Raw genomic sequence first — 24,947 nt, 5'->3', positions numbered from 1 at the left:
TGCAAAGGAGATTGGAATGACAAGTGGACTACACGTCTTGAATGTTCAGAAAGTTAAGCTTACGTAGCAAGAATCTTATTGACTAAAATGATTAAAATGATACAGTACTGCTGAAGTAGGCTAGCTGGCAGTGGCTGCGTTGTTGACTTTGTAGGCTAGCTGGCAGTGGCTGCGTTGTTGATACTACACTAATCAAGTCGTTCCGTTGAGTGTAATAGTTTCTACAGTGCTGCTATTCGGGGGCTAGCTGGCTAGCTAGCAGTGTTGATTACGTTACGTTGCGTTAAAAGAACGACAATAGCTGGCTAGCTAACCTAGAAAATCGCTCTAGACTACACAATTATCTTTGATACAAAGACGGCTATGTAGCTAGCTATGTAGCTAGCTACGATCAAACAAATCAAACCGTTGTACTGTAATGAGATGAAATGAAAATATGATACTACCTGTGGAGCGAAGCGGAATGCGACCAGGTTGTTGAGTTCTATTCGGAAGACGTTGGCTAGCTGTTGGCTAGCTAGCAGTGTCTCCTACGTTAAGGACGACAAATAGCTGGCTAGCTAACCTCGGTAAATTAAGATAATCACTCTAAGACTACACACTCTAAACTACACAAATATCTTGGATACGAAGACAGCAAAGACAACTAAGTAGCTAGCTAACACTACACTAATCAAGTCGTTCAGTTGAGTGTAATAGTTTCTACAGTGCTGCTATTCGGTAGACGGTAGACGGTGGACGTTAGCTAGCTGGCTAGCTGCCGGGCAGATAGCAGTGTAGACTACGTTAGGACGACGAAATACGATAATTACGCAATTATCTTTGATACAAAGACGGCTATGTAGCTAGCTAAGAAGAAATTGCTAAGATTAGACAAATCAAACCGTTGTACTATAATGAAATGTAATGAAATGTAATGAAAAGTTATACTACCTGCGGACCGAAATGCGGATGCGACCGCTCGCTCCAACCCGGAAGATAATGAAGGACTATTTATAGGACTATTTCTCTCTATACCATTTGTATTTCATCTACCTTTGACTATTAGATGTTCTTATAGGCACTATAGTATTGCCAGTGTAACAGTATAGCTTCCATCCCTCTCCTTGCCCCTACCTGGGCTCGAACCAGGAACACATCGACAACAGCCACACTCGAAGCAGCGTTACCGATCGCTCCACAAAAGCCGCGGCCCTTGCAGAGCAAGGGGAATAACTACTCCAAGTCTCAGAGCGAGTGACGTTTGAAACGCTATTAGCACGCACCCCGCTAACTAGTGAGCCATTTCACATCGGTTACACCAGCCATTAGGTTGATAGGTTTGAAGTCATAAACAGCGCTGTGCTTGTGAAGAGCTGCTGGCAAAATGCACAAAAGTGCTGTTTGAATGAATGCTTACAAGCCTGCTGCTGCCTACCATCGCTCAGTCAGACTGCTCTATCAAATCATAGACTTAATTTTTATAAGATAAGTTTAATACTAGCTAGCAACTTACCTTGGCTTCTACTGCATTCGCTGACAAGGTGAAAATCTGTCGTTCTGCCCCTGAACAAGGCAGTTAACCCACCGTTCCTAGGCCGTCATTGAAAATAAGAATGTGTTCTTAACTGACTTGCCAGGTTACATAAAGGTATAAAAAATATATTGAAAAAAATTGGCAAAATCATTGCCCGAAAATACAGATTTCCGATTGTTATGAAAACTGATTGTCGGTCATTCTAATTAATCGGTCAACCTCTAATTTACAAGCTGACAGCTGAGATTTAAATTTACAGTACGCATAGTATAAACATGAATAGGGTATGGTTTGTGTTATGGGGTTTTATGTAGCTTGAGGACCACAGAGTACCTTCCAGACCATGTTATCAATTTAATATACCCCTCTTCTCTTCTGACCTTTTCTTTCTGTGAAACTCAGGTTATCTGGAGTCATTCCCCAGTGGCATACTGAAACGGGTTATCTGGAGTCATTCCACAGTAGCCTGCTGAAATGGGTTATCTGATACCCCAGGGAACTCTCAAAGGGTGATAGGCCCGTGGCATACCAGGGAAGGGTGTTGTGGGCATATTCAACCAACACAAGCTGCTGGCTCCAGGTGGTGGGGTTGGCAGATACCAGGTCCTGGTTGGCTCGCTCCAACTGGCCGTTGGATTGGGGGTGGAACCTGGAGGACAGGCTGGCCAACAACCCAATGAGGGTGCAGAACGCCTTCCAGAACCGGCACGAGAACTGAGGACCCCGGTCGGAGACCATGTCTACTGTTAGTCCATGGATCCGGAAGACGTGCTGCACCATGAGCTGGTGCAGCACGTCTCTTTGGCAGAGGGTAGCTTGGCGAAAGGAATGAAGTGGGAGGCTTTGGAAATCCGATATTCCACGGTCAGGATGGCGGTGTTGCCAAGAGACAGGGTCCAGGGAGATGTGCAGTGACGAATGCGGAGACATCAGGAAGCATAGTAGGCAACCAAAAGCATTGTCGCACAAAAGCCAGGGTCCAACGGGAGCCCGGGTGGCAGGCAAGCCTGGAGGGATGGGCCCACTCCAGGAACGAACATTTGGATATCTGGGGCCCCGCTGGGGTTCAGCTCGGAATGCTGAGCCTCACGAACCTGATTCCCTATTCCCCAGCTGAGTGCCGTCACCAGGCACGAGGTGATAAGGATGGTCTCAGATTCCGGGGTAGTGTCCGTGGGGCTATAGCGGCATGACAGCACATCCGGCTTGACATTCTTGGATCCTAGCCGGTATGAGAGGGAGAAGTTGAACCGGGTGAACAGCAGGGCACACCGAGCTTGCCTGGAATTGAGGCACTTGGCGGTGCAGAGATTTTCCAGTTTCTTGTGGTCAGTCCACACAATGAAAGGATGTTCCACCCCCTCCAGCCAGTGCCTCCACTACTCCAATGCCATCTTCACCACGAGAAGCTCACAATTCCCCACATTGTAACTTCTCTCCGTGGCGTTGAGGCGGTGGGAGAAGAAGGCGTAGGGATGTAACTTGAGGTCCAGGGCAGACCGTTGGGTCAGGGCAGCCCCCACTCCGACATCAGAAGCATCAGCCTCCTCCATGAACTGACGGGATGGGTCAGGATGAATCAAGATGGAAGCTGTCGTGAAGCGGTGTTTGAGATCCCGGAATGCCTGGTCAGCAGCTGGGGATCATGTGAACGGAACCTTGGGAGAGGTAAGTGCAGACAAGGGGGATGCCAGGGTGCTGTAGCCCTGGATAAAGCGGTGATAAAATTTGGCGAATCCCAGGAAACATTGCAGCTGTACTCTGGACGTAGGATGGGGCCAATGGAGCACATGTTCTTGAGTGGAGCGGGAGAAGACGAGGCTGTCATCGAGGTAGAGGAAGACAAAACGGTTCAACATATTGCAGACAACATCATTAACCAGAGCCAGAAACATAGCAGGGGCATTGTTAAGGCCAAATGGCATGACCAGATACTCATAGTGACCGCTGACCGTGTTGAATGCAGTCTTCCACTTGTCCCCTTCCCATATCCGCACCAGGTGGTAGGCATTCCATAGGTCCAGCTTCAAGAACACGGTGGTCCCTTGGAGCGGCTCATAGGCCAAGAAGGTGAGCGGTAGCAGGTAGTGGTTCTTCATAATTATCAATTATGTCGTTGAGACCCCTGTGATTGATGCACGGGTGCAGGGTTTTGTCCGGCAGGGGAGGCAGAAGGACGGATGCAACCTGCTTCATGGGAGTCCTCAATGTAAGTCTCCATTGTCTTGGTCTCCGGACCCGACAGAGAGTACAGTCTTCCCCAGGGCAGAGTGGTGCCTGGGAGAAGATTAATCCCACAGTCATATGGTCAGTGTGACAACAGAGAAGTGGCCCAGGCCTTACTGAACACCTCTGGAGGTCCTGGTACACCGCTTGAATGGCGAAGAGGTCCAGGGCAATTTCCGAGCCCCCAGGAAGACGTCCTGGGGCAGGCTGCACTGACTTCAGCCAATGGGTGTGGCAGAACGGGCTCCAGACCATGATGACATGTCAGTCTTCAGAGGCTCTCGGGGGAACTCAGGTAGCCTTGTGTTCTTTTGGCAAAGGAGTCGTCTGAGACTTCTGGGATACCTCGGAGGCGAGGTGGAATCCTTGGACTGGTGAGTGAAATCCAATCTCCTCTCCTTCCATTGTTCCCGTAGTCGCCCATTGAAATGGTCAAGGCCATTAGTGAGTCGAGATCCGCTGCTAGTTTCTGGGCTGCAGCATCGTCCTTTACTCAAAAATGAGGGAACACTGAGATAGAAAAGCCTGGCAGGTTCCGAAATCTCCAGCAGAGCGCTCCGGAGGTGGTAAGCTTGGTTCTCGGGACACTGGGGTAGGCTGGGAGATTATGGGTGTGACCCCGCTGCCAAGTGGGGAATCCGCAGAATTGCTCCAACATGATATCGAACGCCTCGTCCTGTCAGGGTATGAAGTCCCTATATAGGACCTTGAAGTAACTCCTTGTGTCTTCCAAGGGTGGCTCCCTGCAGGGAGACATTATTGGGGAGCTGGTCTGAGTCTGCTGGGTCAGTCATGGCCAGTTTGTCCTAATGGTCGACCGATTAATCAGAATGGCCGATTAATTGGGGCTGATTTCAAGTTTTCATAACAATCGGTAATCGGCATTTTTGGACACCGATCATGGCCGATTACATTGCACTCAACGAGAAGACTGCGTGGCAGGCTGACAACCTGTTGTGCGAGTGCAGCAAGGAGCCAAGGTAAGGTGCTAGCTAGCATTAAACGTATCTTCTAAAAAACAATCAATCTTAACATAATCACTAGTTAACTACACATGGTTGATGATATTACTAGTTTATCTAGCTTGTCCTGCGTTGCATATAATCGATGCGGTGCCTGTTAATTTGTCATTGAATCATAGCCTACTTCGCCAAACGTGTGATTTAACAAGCTGCGTTGCACCAATGTGTAACTAACCATAAACATCAACGCCTTTCTTAAAATCAATACACAAGTATATATTTTTAAACCTGCATATTTAGTTCATATGCCTGCTAAAATGAATTTCGTCTAACTTGGGAAATTGTGTCACTTCTCTTCGATTCTGTGCAACAGAGTCAGGGTATATGCAGCAGTTTGGGCCGCCTGGCTCATTGCGAACTGTGAAGACTATTTCTTCCTAACAAAGACAGCCAACTTCACCAAACGGGGGATGATTTAACAAAAGCGCATTTGCGAAAAAAGCAGAATCATTGCATAAATGTACCTAACCATAAACATCAATGCCTTTCTTAAAATCAATACACAGAAGTATATATTTTTAATCCTGCATATTTAGGTAAAATAAATAAATGCTAGCAGGCAATATTAAACAAGGGAAATTGTGTCACTTCTCTTGCGTTCATTGCACGCAGAGTCAGGGTATAGTTTGGGCCACCTGGCTCGATGTCAACTAATTTGCCAGAATTTTACGTAATTATGACATAACACTGAAGGTTGTGCAATGTAACAGGAATATTTAGACTTATGGATGCCACCCGTTAGATAAAATACGGAAAGAATAAACATTTTGTTTTCGAAAATAGGGAAAGAATAAACGTTTTTTTTTTCGAAATGATAATTTCCGGATTTTACCATATTAATGACCTAAGGCTCATATTTCTGTGTGTTATTGTGTTATAATTAAGTCTGTGATTTGATATTTGATAGAGCAGTCCGACTGAGCGGTGGTAGGCAGTAGCAGGCTCGTAAGCATTCATTCAAACAGCACTTTCGTGCATTTGCCAGCAGCTCTTCGCAATGCTTCAAGCATTGCACTGTTTATGACTTCAAGCCTATCAACTCCCGAGGTTAGGCCTGTGTAACCAATGTGAAATGGCTAGCTAGTTAGCGGGGTGAGCGCTAATAGCGTTTCATACGTCACTCACTCTGAGACTTGGAGTAGTTGTTCCCCTTGCTCTGCAAGAGCCACGGCTTTTGTGGAACGATGGGTAATAATGCTTCGAGTGTCTCTGTTGTCGATGTGTTCCTGGTTCGAGCCCAGGTAGGGGCGAGGAGAGGAACGGAAGCTATACTGTTACACTGGCAATACTAAAGTCCCAATAAGAACATCCAATAGTCAAAGGTATATGAAATACAAATGGTATAGAGAGAAATAGTCCTATAATTACTATAATAAACTCAACCTAAAATGTCTTACATTGGAATATTGAAGACTCATGTCTGAAGGAACCACCAGCTTTCATATGTTCTCATGTTCTGAGCAAGGAACTCAAACATGAACTTCATATATTGCACTTTTACTTTCTTCTCCAACACTTTGTTTTTGCATTATTTAAACCAAATTGAACATGTTTCATTATTTATTTGAGGCTAAATTGATTTGATGTATTATATTAAGTTAAAATAAAAGTGTTCATTAAGTATTGTTGTAATTATCATTTACAACTAAATAAATACCATTTTAAATCAGCCGATTAATCAGTATCTGCTTTTTTTGGTCCTCCAATAATCGGTATCGGCGTTGAAAAATCATCAATCGGTCGACCTCTAGTCCTATCAGGTTTCAGATATGACCCAAATGCAGACAGTGTCGACTAAACAAACGTTTATTTCTAGTACAGGAGCAGGCAAACGACAGGTCAAAGGCAGGCAGAGGTCAGCAATCCAGAGAGAGTGCAAAAGGTCCAGAATGGCAGGCAGTCAGGGCAGGCAGGGGTCAATAATCCATTGAGGTGGGGCAAGGTATAGAATGGCAGGCAGGCTCAGGGTCAGGGCAGGTAGAACGGTCAAAACCATAGAAGAACTAGAAAATAGGAGCAAGAACAGACAGGAGCAGGGGAACAAACGCTGGTAGGTTTCACGAAACAAAACACACTGACAACAGACAAACAGAGAACACAGGTATAAACACACAGGGGATAATGGGGAAGATGGGTGACACCTGGAGGGGGTTGGAGACAAGCACAAAGACACGTGAAACAGATCAGTGTGTGACAGTCTCAGCTTCCCCAGCCCACCATTGCCAGTGTACCGAAGCCGGATAAAGGACTATGGCTACGTTTACACAGGCAGCCCAATTTTATGATCATTTTTTCACTAATTTGTCTTTTGACCAATTAGTTCCAATAAAGAGCTGATGTGATTAAGACCAATTAGTGGAAAAATATCAGAATTGGGATGCCTGTGTAATTGCAGCCAGTGTGGCACAGGATAAGACAGCATTTCACAAACTCGAACCTGGGGACCCCAAGGGCTACAGGTTTTGGTTTTGGCAAAAACCAAAACCTGCACCCTTTGGGGTCCCCAGCACCGAGTTTGGGAAATCCCGACATAAGACCATGTAGGACAGGGGTCTCCCTCCTGTAGGTTTTCGCTCCAACCCCAGTTGTAACTAACCAGGTTCAGTTTATCAACCATCTAATTATTAGAATCAGATGTGAAAGATTAGGGTTGGAGTGAAAACATTCAGGATGGTAGAGCTCCAGGAACAGTGTTGTAGAGCCTGGATGTAGAACCAATATGAAATATGTTTGGATATGTTCTATCACTCTTAGAAATTTGTCAGCCCTTATGGATTGACAGAATATATGTATGTGTAAGCTGTACATGGCTCTGTAAAATCAAACAGATGCTAAACATTCACATTGACAAATGAACAAACTAAAATACAGGACAATGCACATTATTTAATGCTAACGCAAGAGAACTGGGTATTGAACAACAATGTTAAATGGTAAAAGTAACATACAAAAAACATTTATGTACAGTGTAGTACATTCCTGTCCGAGTGTGTCTCAGGTGTAGAGACAGACAAGTGCAGAGAACTGTATCTAATGTGATTTACCCAAAGGTTTTTGCTGACATCTTGTCTTTTTCAAGTCTTCTCTCATTGATCGTGTCATGTTTTGTCATTTATTATCTTGTCTTGTCCCTGTGCTTCCCATTCTATTCGTTTCCCTCTGCTGGTCTTATTAGGTTCTTTCCCTCTTTCTATCCCTCTCTCTCCCCCTCCCTCTCTCACTCTCTCGCTCTCTCTTCTCTCTATCGTTCCGTTCCTGCTCCCAGCTGTTCCTATTCCCCTAATCATCATTTAGTCTTCCCACACCTGTTCCCGATCCTTTTCCCTGATTAGAGTCCCTATTTCTCCCCTTGTTATTCGTTTCTGCCCTGTCGGTTCCTTGTCTAGAATTCACCGTGCTGTGTTTGTGTATCGCCCTGTCGTGTCGTGTTTTCCTCAGATGCTGCGTGGTGAGCAGGTGTCTGAGTCTGTTTGGTTCAAGTGCCTTCCCGAGGCAACCTGCTGTTCACCTGCTGTTCAAGATCGAGTCTCCAGTTTGTCCTCGTCATTTCGAGTGAAAGTTGTGTTTTTTGATTGTATTTACTTTACTGGATTAAAGACTCTGTTTTCGCCAAGTCGCTTTTGGGTCCTCTTTCACCAGCATGACAGAAGGAACCGACCAAGGAATGGACCCAGCGACTTCAGACGCTCGTTACACTGCCGTCGAGATCCAAGGAGCCATGCTCGGCAGACACGAGCAGGAATTGTCTGCTGCTCGCCATGCCGTGGAGAACCTGGCCGCTCAGGTTTCCGACCTCTCTGGACAGTTCCAGAGTCTACGTCTCGTGCCACCTGTTACTTCCTGGCCTGCCGAGCCTCCAGAACCTAGGGTTAATAACCCACCTTGCTACTCCGGGCAGCCCACTGAGTGCCGCTCCTTTCTCACGCTGTGTGAGATTGTGTTCTCTCTCCAACCCAACACATACTCTAGAGAGAGCTCGGGTTGCTTACGTCATTTCACTCCTTACTGGCCGGGCTCGAGAATGGGGCACAGCTATCTGGGAGGCAAGGGCTGATTGCTCTAACAAGTTCCAGAACTTTAAAGAGGAGATGATTCGGGTTTTTGACCGTTCAGTTTTTGGTAGGGAGGCTTCTAGGGCCCTGGCTTCCTTATGCCAAGGTGAACGGTCCATAACGGATTATTCTATTGAGTTTCGCACTCTTGCTGCCTCTAGTGAGTGGAACGAGCCGGCGCTGCTCGCTCGTTTTCTGGAGGGACTCCACGCAGTGGTTAAGGATGAGATTCTCTCCCGGGAGGTTCCTTCAGATGTGGACTCTTTGATTGCTCTCGCCATCCGCATAGAACGACGGGTAGATCTTCGTCACCGGGCTCGTGGAAGAGAGCTCGCATCAACGGTGTTTCCCTGCTCCGCATCGCAACCATCTCCCTCCTCTGGCTCAGAGACTGAGCCCATGCAGCTGGGAGGGATTCGCATCTCGACTAAGGAGAGGGAACGGAGGATCACCAACCGCCTGTGCCTCTATTGCGGAGTTGCTGGACATTTTGTTAATTCATGTCCAGTAAAAGCCAGAGCTCATCTGTAAGCGGAGGGCTACAGGTGAGCGCAACTACTCAAGTCTCTCCATCAAAATCCTGTACTACTTTGTCGGTCCATCTACGCTGGACCGGTTCGGGTGCTACATGTAGTGCCTTGATAGACTCTGGGGCTGAGGGTTGTTTCATGGACGAAGCATGGGTTCGGAAACATGACATTCCTTTCAGAGAGTTAGAGAAGCCTACGCCCATGTTCGCCTTAGATGGTAGTCATCTTCCCAGTATCAGATTTGAGACACTACCTTTAACCCTCACAGTATCTGGTAACCACAGTGAGACTATTTCTTTTTGATTTTCCGTTCACCGTTTACACCTGTTGTTTTGGGTCATCCCTGGCTAGTATGTCATAATCCTTCTATTAATTGGTCTAGTAATTCTATCCTATCCTGGAACGTTTCTTGTCATGTGAAGTGTTTAATGTCTGCCATCCCCCCCGTTTCTTCTGTCCCTACTTCTCAGGAGGAACCTGGCGATTTGACAGGAGTGCCGGAGGAATATCATGATCTGCGCACGGTCTTCAGTCGGTCCCGAGCCAACTCCCTTCCTCCTCACCGGTCGTATGATTGTAGTATTGATCTCCTTCCGGGGACCACTCCTCCTCGGGGTAGACTATACTCTCTGTCGGCTCCCGAACGTAAGGCTCTCGAGGATTATTTGTCTGTGTCTCTTGACGCCGGTACCATAGTGCCTTCTTCCTCTCCGGCCGGGGCGGGGTTCTTTTTGTTAAGAAGAAGGACGGTACTCTGCGCCCCTGCGTGGATTATCGAGGGCTGAATGACATAACGGTTAAGAATCGTTATCCGCTTCCCCTTATGTCATCAGCCTTCGAGATTCTGCAGGGAGCCAGGTGCTTTACTAAGTTGGACCTTCGTAACGCTTACCATCTCGTGCGCATCAGAGAGGGGGGACGAGTGGAAAACGGCGTTTAACACTCCGTTAGGGCATTTTGAGTACCGGGTTCTGCCGTTCGGTCTCGCCAATGCGCCAGCTGTTTTTCAGGCATTAGTTAATGATGTTCTGAGAGACATGCTGAACATCTTTGTTTTTGTCTATCTTGACGATATCCTGATTTTTTCTCCGTCACTCGAGATTCATGTTCAGCACGTTCGACGTGTTCTACAGCGCCTTTTAGAGAATTGTCTCTACGTAAAGGCTGAGAAGTGCTCTTTTCATGTCTCCTCCGTTACTTTTCTCGGTTCCGTTATTTCCGCTGAAGGCATTCAGATGGATTCCGCTAAGGTCCAAGCTGTCAGTGATTGGCCCGTTCCAAGGTCACGTGTCGAGTTGCAGCGCTTTTTAGGTTTCGCTAATTTCTATCGGCGTTTCATTCGTAATTTCGGTCAAGTTGCTGCCCCTCTCACAGCTCTTACTTCTGTCAAGACGTGTTTTAAGTGGTCCGGTTCCGCCCAGGGAGCTTTTGATCTTCTAAAAGAACGTTTTACGTCCGCTCCTATCCTCGTTACTCCTGACGTCACTAGACAATTCATTGTCGAGGTTGACGCTTCAGAGGTAGGCGTGGGAGCCATTCTATCCCAGCGCTTCCAGTCTGACGATAAGGTTCATCCTTGCGCTTATTTTTCTCATCGCCTGTCGCCATCTGAGCGCAACTATGATGTGGGTAACCGTGAACTGCTCGCCATCCGCTTAGCCCTAGGCGAATGGCGACAGTGGTTGGAGGGGGCGACCGTTCCTTTGTCGTTTGGACAGACCATAAGAACCTTGAGTACATCCGTTCTGCCAAACGACTTAATGCCCGTCAAGCTCGTTGGGCGTTGTTTTTCGCTCGTTTCGAGTTTGTGATTTCTTACCGTCCGGGTAGCAAGAACACCAAGCCTGATGCCTTATCCCGTCTGTTTAGTTCTTCTGTGGCTTCTACTGATCCCGAGGGGATTCTTCCTTATGGGCGTGTTGTCGGGTTAACAGTCTGGGGAATTGAAAGACAGGTTAAGCAAGCACTCACGCACACTGCGTCGCCGCGCGCTTGTCCTAGTAACCTCCTTTTCGTTCCTGTTTCCACTCGTCTGGCTGTTCTTCAGTGGGCTCACTCTGCCAAGTTAGCTGGTCATCCCGGTGTTCGAGGCACTCTTGCGTCTATTCGCCAGCGCTTTTGGTGGCCGACTCAGGAGCGTGACACGCGCCGTTTCGTGGCTGCTTGTTCGGACTGCGCGCAGACTAAGTCGGGTAACTCTCCTCCTGCCGGTCGTCTCAGACCGCTCCCCATTCCTTCTCGACCATGGTCTCACATCGCCCTAGACTTCATTACCGGTCTGCCTTTGTCTGCGGGGAAGACTGTGATTCTTACGGTTGTCGATAGGTTCTCTAAGGCGGCACATTTCATTCCCCTCGCTAAACTTCCTTCCGCTAAGGAGACGGCACAAATCATTATCGAGAATGTATTCAGAATTCATGGCCTCCCGTTAGACGCCGTTTCAGACAGAGGTCCGCAATTCACGTCACAGTTTTGGAGGGAGTTCTGTCGTTTGATTGGTGCGTCCGTCAGTCTCTCTTCCGGGTTTCATCCCCAGTCTAACGGTCAAGCAGAGAGGGCCAATCAGACGATTGGTCGCATACTACGCAGCCTTTCTTTCAGAAACCCTGCGTCTTGGGCAGAACAGCTCCCCTGGGCAGAATACGCTCACAATTCGCTTCCTTCGTCTGCTACCGGGTTATCTCCGTTTCAGAGTAGTCTGGGTTACCAGCCTCCTCTGTTCTCATCCCAGCTTGCCGAGTCCAGCGTTCCCTCCGCTCAAGCGTTTGTCCAACGTTGTGAGCGCACCTGGAGGAGGGTGAGGTCTGCACTTTGCCGTTACAGGGCACAGACTGTGAGAGCCGCCAATAAACGCAGGATTAAGAGTCCAAGGTATTGTTGCGGCCAGAGAGTGTGGCTTTCCACTCGCAACCTTCCTCTTACGACAGCTTCTCGTAAGTTGACTCCGCGGTTCATTGGTCCGTTCCGTGTCTCCCAGGTCGTCAATCCTGTTGCTGTGCGACTGCTTCTTCCGCGACATCTTCGTCGCGTCCATCCTGTCTTCCATGTCTCCTGTGTCAAGCCCTTTCTTCGCACTCCCGTTCGTCTTCCCTCCCCCCCCTCCCGTCCTTGTCGAGAGCGCACCTATTTACAAGGTACATAAGATCATGGACATGCGTTCTCGGGGACGGGGTCACCAATACTTAGTGGATTGGGAGGGTTACGGTCCTGAGGAGAGGAGTTGGGTTCCGTCTCGGGACGTGCTGGATCGTTCACTCATTGATGATTTCCTCCGTTGCCGCCAGGATTCCTCCTCGAGTGCGCCAGGAGGCGCTCGGTGAGTGGGGGGGTACTGTCATGTTTTGTCATTTATTATCTTGTCTTGTCCCTGTGCTTCCCATTCTATTCGTTTCCCTCTGCTGGTCTTATTAGGTTCTTTCCCTCTTTCTATCCCTCTCTCTCCCCCTCCCTCTCTCACTCTCTCGCTCTCTCTTCTCTCTATCGTTCCGTTCCTGCTCCCAGCTGTTCCTATTCCCCTAATCATCATTTAGTCTTCCCACACCTGTTCCCGATCCTTTTCCCTGATTAGAGTCCCTATTTCTCCCCTTGTTATTCGTTTCTGCCCTGTCGGTTCCTTGTCTAGAATTCACCGTGCTGTGTTTGTGTATCGCCCTGTCGTGTCGTGTTTTCCTCAGATGCTGCGTGGTGAGCAGGTGTCTGAGTCTGTTTGGTTCAAGTGCCTTCCCGAGGCAACCTGCTGTTCACCTGCTGTTCAAGATCGAGTCTCCAGTTTGTCCTCGTCATTTCGAGTGAAAGTTGTGTTTTTTGATTGTATTTACTTTACTGGATTAAAGACTCTGTTTTCGCCAAGTCGCTTTTGGGTCCTCTTTCACCAGCATGACAGATCGAGACAGGTGGGTGTCCACCCCAAAGTGCTGCATGTCATGATGACTGAGACCTGTCTCGATCACGATGTCAGCGCACGTATTGTTGGATTACTTTATGGAGCAAAAAAAGTATTTAATTTCATAATGGAGCATTTTCTAAAATCAAACTGACCCCCTGCAACTGGACACAGACCTTTTATGAGACTCCTGTTTCTCCAAATCGAGGATGAAGACCGGATCGCTAAGGTTGGTAGACAATTCTGTGCTACACCAAACAGTACCTAGACTGTATATTCCAGTAATATGGTGTAACAATCTGTAGCTAAAAGAACTGGTGATCAGCAGATGATGGCAGAGGTGGTCATTATGAAATTGTAATTCCAAAGGAACATGCAGTAAGTTCAGGGAATACTTGTAATGTTGTGGGAGGAGTGTGATGCTCAAACTGCCATTCAGGTCCTGATGAGTCATCTGCTTGAAATCGAACATAATGTCTAATCCCTTGAGAGGGATACAGTTCTGCTACAATGACGCATGTAAAGGCCTTCTGTTTCTGTATCTAGAATACAATTCAGGATGATGCCCAGGAACCACACGATATCATCTGGAAGACAAATGAACAAAATTATACTCTATTCTGCAGTTTGAACAACAGTTGAACTGTGTCAGCATAACTTCAACATTAGGGTAGACTAGTTGAACATGCATACATGGGCACAGGCACAGAGATTACATATACAACAATATCTAGCCTAATAGAAATGGGGCACAACCCTCAACCTTTGCAGTGACCAGACCATACAAATGAGCCTAGGTAGGTAGGCAGACAGTATCTACCTACAGCCATGTCCATCAAGCATGCCTAGGCAAATATGTTTTATAGTACAATCAGCTGTAGTTTTATAGATTTACAACAGTAAATTGTTGTATTATTGATTCACCTCACTGTTTGCTAGTAAACTTAGCTAGCCTGCTTGCTGGATATCCAATACTTGTAATTTACATCTGTTTGGAATCCTGTTTGGAATCCTGTTTTGCGTCATGCCTATAGTTTTGTGATTGAAATGCATCCGAAGTCATAATCATAACCAATGTCAACCCTCGTCAATTATGTTACATAGGTATCTAGTAAAATGCTTTACTGTTGCTGATGTGATACGTTCGCTAACAAGTTACAAATGCGAGGCCAATGACAAGCATACCCATAACATGATTCAGCCACCACTATGCTTGAAAATATGGAGTGGTACTCAGTGATGTGTTCGATTTGCTCCAAATATAACACAACTCTTTGTATTCAGGACATAAAGTGAATTTCTTTGCCACAATTTTTGCTGTTTTACTTTAGTGCCTTACTGCAAATATGATGTATGTTCTGGAATATTAATGTTCTGTACTGGCTTCCTCCTTTTCACTCTGTCATTTAGGTTAATATTGTGGAGTAACTACAATGTTGTTGAGCCAACCTCAGTTTTCTCATATCACAACACTGTAACTGTTTTAAAGTCACGATTGGCCTCGTGATAGAATCCCAGAGTGGTTTCCTTCCTCTCCGGCATCTGAGTTAGTTAGTTAGGAAGGATGCCTGCATTTTTTCCGTGATTGGGTGTATTGATAACCATCAAGTGTAATTAATAACCATACTCAAAGGGATATTCAAAATAATGTTAACCCATTTTTGCATGGCATTAGACAAACTCCCTGGTCTTTGTGATTGAATCTGTTATGCACAATTTTACTTGTGAACTTGTTTAGGCTAGCCATAACAAAGAGGTTATGCCTCCTCCCCAGCCATTTCAAGGGGACAAAATATGGCCCTCTAATCAATTTCTGTTTTTCATGGACTCTTGGAAGATTTTGCCCCATTGGGGACTAAAATAGATTCAAATAAACAAACTCCTCTACTATGTTGACAACAATAGTAAGAAATGGATAACTTGCTAAAATATTTTCAAAATAACTTTATTTATTTTTTGAAAGAGAAAGTTTGAAATGGGCATGGGGTAATTAACTCAACAACCTTAAACACAGATTTAAGTTGAGATTTCTTAATGAACCAGAAAATCAAAAGTTATATCTGGTGTTTTGTCAAAGTTAGCTGGCTAACTTGAAAATCAAATCAAGAGTCGGCTTTCTATTCCGCAACAAAGCCTCCTTCAATCACGCCGCCAAGCTTACCCTAGTAAAACTGACTATCCTACCGATCCTCGACTTCGGCGATGTCATCTACAAAATGGCTTCCAACACTCTACTCAGCAAACTGGATGCAGTCTATCACAGTGCCATCCGTTTTGTCACTAAAGCACCTTATACCACCCACCACTGCAACTTGTATGCTCTAGTCGGCTGGCCCTCACTACATATTTGTCGCCAGACCCACTGGCTCCAGGTCATCTACAAGTCCATGCTAGGTAAAGCTCCGCCTTATCTCAGTTCACTGGTCACGATGGCAACACCCATCCGTAGCACGCGCTCCAGCAGGTGTATCTCACTGATCATCCCTAAAGCCAACACCTCATTTGGCCGCCTTTCGTTCCAGTACTCTGCTGCCTGTGACTGGAACGAACTGCAAAAATCGCTGAAGTTGGAGACTTTTATCTCCCTCACCAACTTCAAACATCAGCTATCCGAGCAGCTAACCGATCGCTGCAGCTGTACATAGTCTATTGGTAAATAGCCCACCCATTTTCACCTACCTCGTTCCCATACTGTTTTTATACTGTTTTTTATTTATTTACTTTTCTGCTCTTTTGCACACCAATATCTCTACCTGTACATGACCATCTGATCATTTATCACTCCAGTGTTAATCTGCAAAATTGTATTATTCGCCTACCTCCTCATGCCTTTTGCACACATTGTATATAGACTGCCCATTTTTTTCTACTGTGTTATTGACTTGTTAATTGTTTACTCCATGTGTAACTCTGTGTTGTCTGTTCACACTGCTATGCTTTATCTTAGCCAGGTCGCAGTTGCAAATGAGAACTTGTTCTCAACTAGCCTACCTGGTTAAATAAAGGTGAAATAAATAAAAATATTTAAAAAACTGAGCTAACTGAGGTTACCACGCTAGGGGTGAAATTATTTAGTTCAAGTTATTATTTGGGGGCAGATGTACATTTTAGTTTTCTTGGACATGGTGTGAGAAAGAACACTTCAGTATCACAGTAGTTATGGTCTATCCTGGCCCTTATGAGTGAATATCAGTTGAAATACAGTAATGAATGAGTGAATATCCATTGAAATACAGTAATGAATGAGTGAATATCAGTTGAAATACAGTAATGATTGAGTGAATATCCATTGAAATACAGTAATGAATGAGTGAATATCAGTTGAAATACAGTAATGATTGAGTGAATATCAGTTGAAATACAGTAATGAATGAGTGAATATCAGTTGAAATACAGTAATGAATGAGTGAATATCCATTGAAATACAGCAGGTACATTCCAAGAGCAGATGATACACTGTGATGTTTCTCAGGTTATTGCATTTATTTATATTCTATAACATTTTCATACATTAACTTATATTATTTCCCAACTCTGTCTCAATGTTTTAACAGGAGAGTACATCAATTTGTAAAGAATTTCTGTCACACATTTGTATGGTTTCTGCACAATTAAATGAAAACACCTAAAGCTAAGATTCTATTTAGAAAAGACCAGATTGGGTATACTGCCAAGCACAATCAATGCGTTAGCCACAAACATGCCTAAATATTACACTACTACACTAATGTGTTATCGTTTACACACTGTGTCACATTTCTTTTGTCTCAGCATGCCTCTATAAAAAAAACCTATCCTTGACAGAAACATTATTCACATATTTTTCTGTCAGTTCTTACTGGGGGTGCCAATTTCTGGGGGTCTGTACTCCCAAAGTTGTTGATGCTTTTGTTCTGGCCATTTCATATCTATCAGTAATTCATGGTAACCTTGTAAACAATTCATTTAGACCCCGTGTTTCTTTGAAACAGCCGTTTATTTGCTGGATTGGCTATTAGAAGGGACAGGCGGCTAATTGAGATTTTGGATTTAATTGAAGTTTTATGGTAGATTGGACTGCCTTGACGACATAATCAATCTTAAACTATTGTGTCTCCTTAGTCTCTCACCAGGCTAGCCCCCTTCAGTTCCACAGACACCTGGAAGAGAAATGACATACAGAAACTCTTTCATGTACTAATTTAGTTATGACTCGCTAACACGTTCTCTTACAATAACAACTTGGCAATAAGTTAATAAGACCCAGTTAGGGTTGTTTACATTTCAATTCCGTCAATTCAGGAAGTAAACTGAAATTCCACTTCCGCATTTTCATAATTGAAACACAATGAGGAAAATTGGAATTGGAATTAAAATATCAATTTATTTTCTGAAATGGAATAGATCCCAACTCTGATAAAAGCACAATGTCTTCAATGCCTGCCTGTTGCAATAAGGACAACAGTCTGTATAATATGCTCCTTGTTGTTACCTGTCTGTGTGGGTCCACCCTCCTTCTCTTCTTCCTCACGGTGGAAAATCTGTCCATCTGGCTGAGTCCTCCAGCGCAGTTGAATGTCAGACACACCCTGCTTCATGAGCTCTACATTCAGCTAGATGAAAGTTCAAGTGGTTAGATAAATGTTCAAATACACAGATACATTCTATTCCTCCCTTTCTCTCTCCCTCCCCCTTCCCTCTGCATCTCTCTCACCTGCTGTAGGAGCTGGTCACCGACTGCCTGGTCTCTCAGATCAGCATCTGATTGGATCTTCATCCTCACCACCGTTCTCTTTGACTTTGGGGCTGAAATACATTTGGTGCTATTTTTCATGGTGCAAAATAGTTCAAATCTGTGCAAAATACCATAAATACCACAAAACTCAAAAGGTGATTGTTTTACTAGAAGCTGAGCGATGCATAAACAGAGTTATTTTTATAACGCACATTGTTGAAGAAAAAAAAATGTCACACTGCCAGATTATGAGTTTTGTGGTTTATTTTACAGATTTCTACTCATTTTCATTGTCTCCCACAAATAAAACATTCAATACAAAAAAACATGCATTGGAAAACAATTATCATCTCCACTAAATGTGTTCGACAGGAAATAAATTCTGGTCATTAAAGTTATTATTCGGCATACCATCACTGACGGAATAAATACCTGTACTGGTAAAGAAGTACCTGGAGGTTTGACTGTGGCAAATACTTCCACCTCACATAGAGTGAGAATCTTGTTCTGTCCAGGGATCACCACAACAACATAGCGACCCTCCATCTCATTACACTGGAAGGTGTAGGTCTTTCCTGCTGGGATGTTGGAGATGACAACACATCTGAGAGTGAGAGAGAGAGAGAGGGGGAATGACGACTCTCTACAATGTACCATACAGTCATTGTGTTAAATATATAGCGACTGAAAAGCTACAGAATCATGGATCAAGACCAATGTATCCATGATGTCTATTTGTCACCTGGAGTTGTTGATGCCGTTGTAATACAGACACAGAACAGCTCCAGAAGAATGCAGAATGAAGATCATATCTGAACACCGACAAGAGAATAAATACATATGTACAAATGTCTACAGTATGTGTCACCTGGGGTTGTTGATGCTGTTGTTCTCCAGTGAGTTACCAATACGGATCTCAGCACCATCAAGTCTCTCAGGACAGCAGTCTCCTCTGTTGGTGATGTTGACAGCTGTCACTCTGTACACATCCAGCAGGTCCACTCTCCACCAGGGGTTGGTGTTAAATGCAGTGCTGCTGCAGGATCCACCATAGTTATAGTTAGTGTTGCGGTTTCCATCGATGACTTTACTTGGACTATTTTCCCAATTAAAAAGGGAAGACTGAGCAGCCACTCCTCTCAATGCCACGTTGTCTGTTTGAGTGACAGAGACAGATATAATACACAGGTTTATTCATTAGTGCATATCATAACCATATATTTTTCAACTGACAACATTTTACAGGTTAGTTCAGATTAGTCCCTCCCTTTGTCTGCCATTTTGTTCCGTTTGGTTCCTAGTGAATACACCTCAAATATATAGAAATACCCCCTGCACACACACCTGCCTGCACCAACATTATCAAATGTAATTAGTAACCGTTAATTGGGACATTAACTGAACAAAATGTATTATTAGGCCTAGGTTCTGTCAGTGGCCAATACTGATAGTTAATTCATTGATTAGTTGATTTGGTTTGTTTGTTTTTGTCTGTTTGTCTGTCTGTCTGCTTTATTAAAATGCATTTACCTATCTGCATTGTGACCCTCCAAAAGAGTAGGAAGATCCCTGTAAAACAACAATATTATGAATGAATAATATTATGAATACACTTTAACATTATATGATAAATTGTGTAACATGCTATAGGGTAATGCTGATCATTAAAGATCTCTGACTTTTAGATGAAAGGGTTGGGGTCAACTCAATTTCCATTTCAATCAATTCAGGAAGTGCACTGAAATTTGAATGATCTTTTCAATTCTGATTGGTTCATTTGAAAGCTACAGGACTTGTCTTTTTGGAAATGCAACTCATTCTTATTCCTGACAATGTCATAAGAATCTCTCAGAGGTTAATTGGAATGTGATTTACTGTCTGTTTTGACAGGAACTGAAATAGAATTGACCCAAACCCTTGTAGGGATTTAGTTCTCACCAGACACAGGGATAGCTCTCCTACTCCACTCCATGGATCTGGGATGTAGCAACATATTCATCAGTCAATTTGTAAGTCGCTCTGGATAAGAGCGTCTGCTAAATGACTTAAATGTAAATGTAAAATATGAATTAATAACATAAAACAATTCCCCCTTCAAATTATCAGTTAATATGATCTATTTCTGGACATCCAACACCTGCCATGTATAGGATGTGGATGTACTATTCTTGTCCTTTTCAGCATTTCCATGTCACACATACCACCACAGCAATAACATTTTATTAATGTGATAATAACCCATTTCTTTACTGATATATTATCATAATTCTTTATTATAGTATTCGCCAAGGTTTTGAACAATAAAACAATGTATCCAAACATAAGATTAACATACCTGTATTGACAGGGCTATCTTGTCCTTTGCTGAATCCCTCGCTCCTCTCCTCTGTCTCAGTGTGCGTGATGGATTCTTCTTACTCTCTTTTCTCTCTCTCTCTCTGTCTGGCAAACATGCAAACCTGGGTCATGTTCATTAGGGCACACAGCAGAAAAAATGTAGCAACTTTTTCAACGGAAAACAAAAATGTGGGTTTGTTATTGGATAAGATTAGATAGTCCCTCACTCCTTGTTTTAATCTGTTTTCTTCCGTTTGGTGCCTTATGAACACAACCTTCTATTAGCCAAACATGGGGAGGGTAAGGTGAGGTGTATTTGGTTAGCAGTGGTCCGTAGCCCACCACCCCATGTGTGTTTACATTTGTGTGTGTGGTGGTTTATTTATGTATTATCAAATGAGGAGAGACAAGCTTATCACACAAGTGATAGTTATACTTGAACTGAATCTTTATTAGTGAGAGCTCTGCAATAGCGATGGCTGGTCGCCGAACCACCCTCGAATGATTCGTTGAGAGACCCGACACAAAGGCTACAAAAATATTTTATAGCAAAGATCTACCCCTCAGTCTACATGACAATCAACAGATGTGTGGAATGGCTCACAAGGTGAGACTTGATATATGAGAAAGGAGTATCCCGCAGCCAGATAGCATTTGCTATGAACACTGTTCTAATTGTTCAGTTTGGCCCCTTACACGTGGCTCCGATCTCGTTCCTGGTACTTCATAGCACGGAACACCAACTCATTCTATGGCATAGATCGATTGTCAACTCCAGATACTCCCATCTCAAGTAAAACCCCTTCATGACCACACACCTGGACAAGCTGACTGAGGGGAGTGAGCCTCTAGGTCATACACTACACCAGGATAGGCGCAACATCAGAGATGACATACAATGGTTCCAGACACTACCACACACATCTTTTCTCAGCCCTTATCTCCCCCAAGCACACAGACATTGTAGAGACAAGTAATTGGTTCCCCATTAATCACACCATCCCTTCACATGGTTTAGAATAGGTAAAGACACATTCACATGGTTTAGAATAGGTAAAGACACATTCACATGGTTTAGAATAGGTAGAAACACATCCACATGGTTTAGAATAGGTAAAGACACATTCACATGGTTTAGAATAGGTAGAGACACATTCACATGGTTTAGAATAGGTAAAGACACATTCACATGGTTAAGAATAGGTAAAGACACATTCACATGGTTTAGAATAGGTAAAGACACATTCACATGGTTTAGAATAGGTAAAGACACATTCACGTGGTTTAGAATAGGTAGAGACACATTCACATGGTTTAGAATAGGTAAAGACACATTCACATGGTTTAGAATAGGTAAAGACACATTCACATGGTTTAGAATAGGTAGAGACACATTCACATGGTTTAGAATAGGTAAAGACACATTCACATGGTTTAGAATAGGTAAAGACACATTCACATGGTTTAGAATAGGTAGAGACACATTCACATGGTTAAGAATAGGTAAAGACACATTCACATGGTTTAGAATAGGTAAAGACACATTCACATGGTTTAGAATAGGTGAAGACACATTCACATGGTTTAGAATAGGTAAAGACACATGGTTTAGAATAGGTAAAGACACATTCACATGGTTTAGAATAGGTAAAGACACATTCACATGATTTAGAATAGGTAAAGACACATTCACATGGTTTAGAATAGGTAGAGACACATTCACATGGTTTAGAATAGGTAAAGACACATTCACATGGTTTAGAATAGGTAAAGACACATTCACATGGTTTAGAATAGGTAGAGACACATTCACATGGTTTAGAATAGGTAAAGACACATTCACATGGTTTAGAATAGGTAAAGACACATTCACATGGTTTAGAATAGGTAGAGACACATTCACATGGTTTAGAATAGGTAGAGACACATTCACATGGTTTAGAATAGGTAAAGACACATTCACATGGTTTAGAATAGGTAGAGACACATTCACATGGTTTAGAATAGGTAAAGACACATTCACATGGTTTAGAATAGGTAAAGACACATTCACATGGTTTAGAATAGGTAACGACACATTCACATGGTTTAGAAAAGGTGAAGACACATTCACATGGTTTAGAATAGGTAAAGACACATTCACATGGTTTAGAATAGGTAAAGACACATGGTTTAGAATAGGTAAAGACACATTCACATGGTTTAGAATAGGTGAAGACACATTCACATGGTTTAGAATAGGTAAAGACACATGGTTTAGAATAGGTAAAGACACATTCACATGGTTTAGAATAGGTAAAGACACATTCACATGATTTAGAATAGGTAAAGACACATTCACATGGTTTAGAATAGGTAAACACATTCACATATGAAGAGAATGTTCCCTCCTGTCCTCTTCTCTTTCTGATATTCTGCATAGCAACAGAGACATGTGAAAGACAAGCCTGACCTCTCCCCTCTCTGGGCCCGAGGTGACTAAGCCTCAGCTGAGGGAGAAAGTACAACTGTCAACACCAGAGTCTGAAGGGTTACATTCTAATAAGTATATCACATAGGATTATGCAGATAAGACATCTTCATTATCTATGTTACACAACTAATTCTGATTCTTCTGCCACGTGTGTGTGTGTGTGTGTGTGTGTGTGTGTGTGTGTGTGTGTGTGTGTGTGTGTGTGTGTGTGTGTGTGTGTGTGTGTGTGTGTGTGTGTGTGTGTGTGTGTGTGTGTGCGTGCGTGCGTGCGTGCGTGCGTGCGTGCGTGCGTGTGCGTGCGTGCGTGCGTGTGTGTGTGCGTGCGTGTGTGCGTGCGTGCGTGTGTGTGTGTGTACGTGTGTGACATGTAAAAAAAAAAAAACTTTCAAATGACAAAAACATGAAAAATAATACATTTCCCATTCAACCGTTATTTAATATGAAAACACATGTATCCTTTGTACAGCAAAACATATTTTTATGAACTAGAAACGACTGGGCACTAGCAAATCGTCTCGATCGACTGGTAATTTGTAGAGGTGTGTTTCTGGGATTTAGAGATATCTACTATTTTGAGATATCTACTATTTTGAATGCTAGAAAGTGAACAAATGTATTTATTATATTTTAAGGATCAATAAAAACATGGAAAGCTATTAAAATACAGTTTTTTACCTCAGTTTTATTTAATTGTTGTTACTGCTTTAAAAATCACTGATTCCAAATATATTCAAGGCCGTTGAGCATTCTCTCCAGTGGCAAAATGTTATCGGTGGAGGGGTCTAGATTCAAGACAATTATTAGCTAATCAAACCCTTTTCGTACTTCATTAATTGTGGATTCCATTGATAATTTGGTGTGCCTAAATCCAAACTGTCATTTGGTGTTTGTCAAATTAATTGAAGGGAAATAATACTGTGAGTAAAATTATTAATCATATCACTTCAGTAAACAACTTTTTCATGATTGATGACCTTAGATTTCAGCATTTGTGTCCAGCATTTCAGTAATTGTTTTACCTAAAATGTCTCATTGGTGTTACCATCATTTGTGTTACTACGGCTACTGTCCTTCATTTCAGAAAATCCTCCTTTTACCTACAGTTTCTCATTGGTGTTACCATCATTTGTGTTACTACGGCTACTGTCCTTCATTTCAGAAAATCCTCCTTTTACCTACAGTTTCTCATTGGTGTTACCGTCATTTGTGTTACTACGGCTACTGTCCAGCATTTCAGAAAATCCTCCTTCTACCTACAGTTTCTCATTGGTGTTACCATCATGTGTTACTACGGCTACTGTCCTTCATTTCAGAAAATCCTCCTTTTACCTACAGTTTCTCATTCGTGTTACCATCATTTGTGTTACTCCGGCTACTGTCCAGCATTTCAGAAAATCCTCCTTTTACCTACAGTTTCTCATTGGTGTTACCATCATTTGTGTTACTACGGCTACTGGTGGCAGAATGTTATTATAATGGTAAAATATATTTCATGTCTTTAAGCTATGATATTAGTTGATTTAGAATGGGGAGACAAAAAGTTTACAACAAATCCAAATGCCAATGGCCAATTGCCACCTTTATTCAAAAATGACCCTGTTGTGCATCTGCTGGAAAGGAAATACTTCATTGTATATGTTTTTTAAAAACATGGAGGCCAAAAGTCTTCCTCATGTTGATGGATCTTCTTCTCACTCTCTTATTATTCTCTCTGTCTGGACAACATGCAAACCTGAGTTATTTTCATTAGGGCATGCAACAGAAAAAATGTAGCAACCTTTTACAATGGGAAATAAAAAGAGTGTTTGTTATTGGATAAGATCAGGTAGTCTCTCACTCCCTGTTTCAATCCATTTTCGTCCATTTGGTGCCTTGTGAATCAAATCCAATTTATTTATATTGCCCTTCGTACATCAGCTGATATCTCAAAGTGCTGTACAGAAACCCAGCCTAAAACCCCAAACAGCAAGCAATGCAGGTGTAGAACCACGGTGGCTAGGAAAAACTCCCTAGAAAGGCCAAAACCTAGGAAGAAACCTAGAGAAGAACCAGGCTATGTGGGGTGGCCAGTCCTCTTCTGGCTGTGCCGGGTGGAGATTATAGCAGAACATGGCCAAGATGTTCAAATGTTCATAAATGACCAGCATGGTCAAATAATAATAATCACAGGCAGAACAGTTGAAACTGGAGAAGC

At 43.5% G+C, this 24,947-nt stretch overlaps 1 protein-coding gene across 1 annotated transcript in view; it reads right to left on the bottom strand.

Annotated features, from left to right (window-relative positions):
* The window catches only part of LOC124008884, a 61,214-nt gene that overhangs the window by 17,136 nt on the left and 19,131 nt on the right, over positions 1-24,947 (bottom strand). The window contains exons 2-4 of the mRNA XM_046320480.1: positions 18,812-19,097; positions 18,396-18,547; positions 16,049-16,051 (exon numbers count right to left, since the gene is read on the bottom strand). Coding sequence (XP_046176436.1) covers positions 16,049-16,051; positions 18,396-18,547; positions 18,812-19,097 — 441 coding nt within the window. The remainder of the gene's footprint in view (positions 1-16,048; positions 16,052-18,395; positions 18,548-18,811; positions 19,098-24,947) is intronic.

The sequence above is a fragment of the Oncorhynchus gorbuscha genome, linkage group LG21, assembly GCF_021184085.1.
Source record: "Oncorhynchus gorbuscha isolate QuinsamMale2020 ecotype Even-year linkage group LG21, OgorEven_v1.0, whole genome shotgun sequence".
In the NCBI taxonomy this organism is placed as follows: Eukaryota; Metazoa; Chordata; class Actinopteri; order Salmoniformes; family Salmonidae; genus Oncorhynchus; species Oncorhynchus gorbuscha.
Note: the sequence above shows the minus strand (reverse complement) of the source record. Positions and strands in the feature narration are given on the sequence as shown.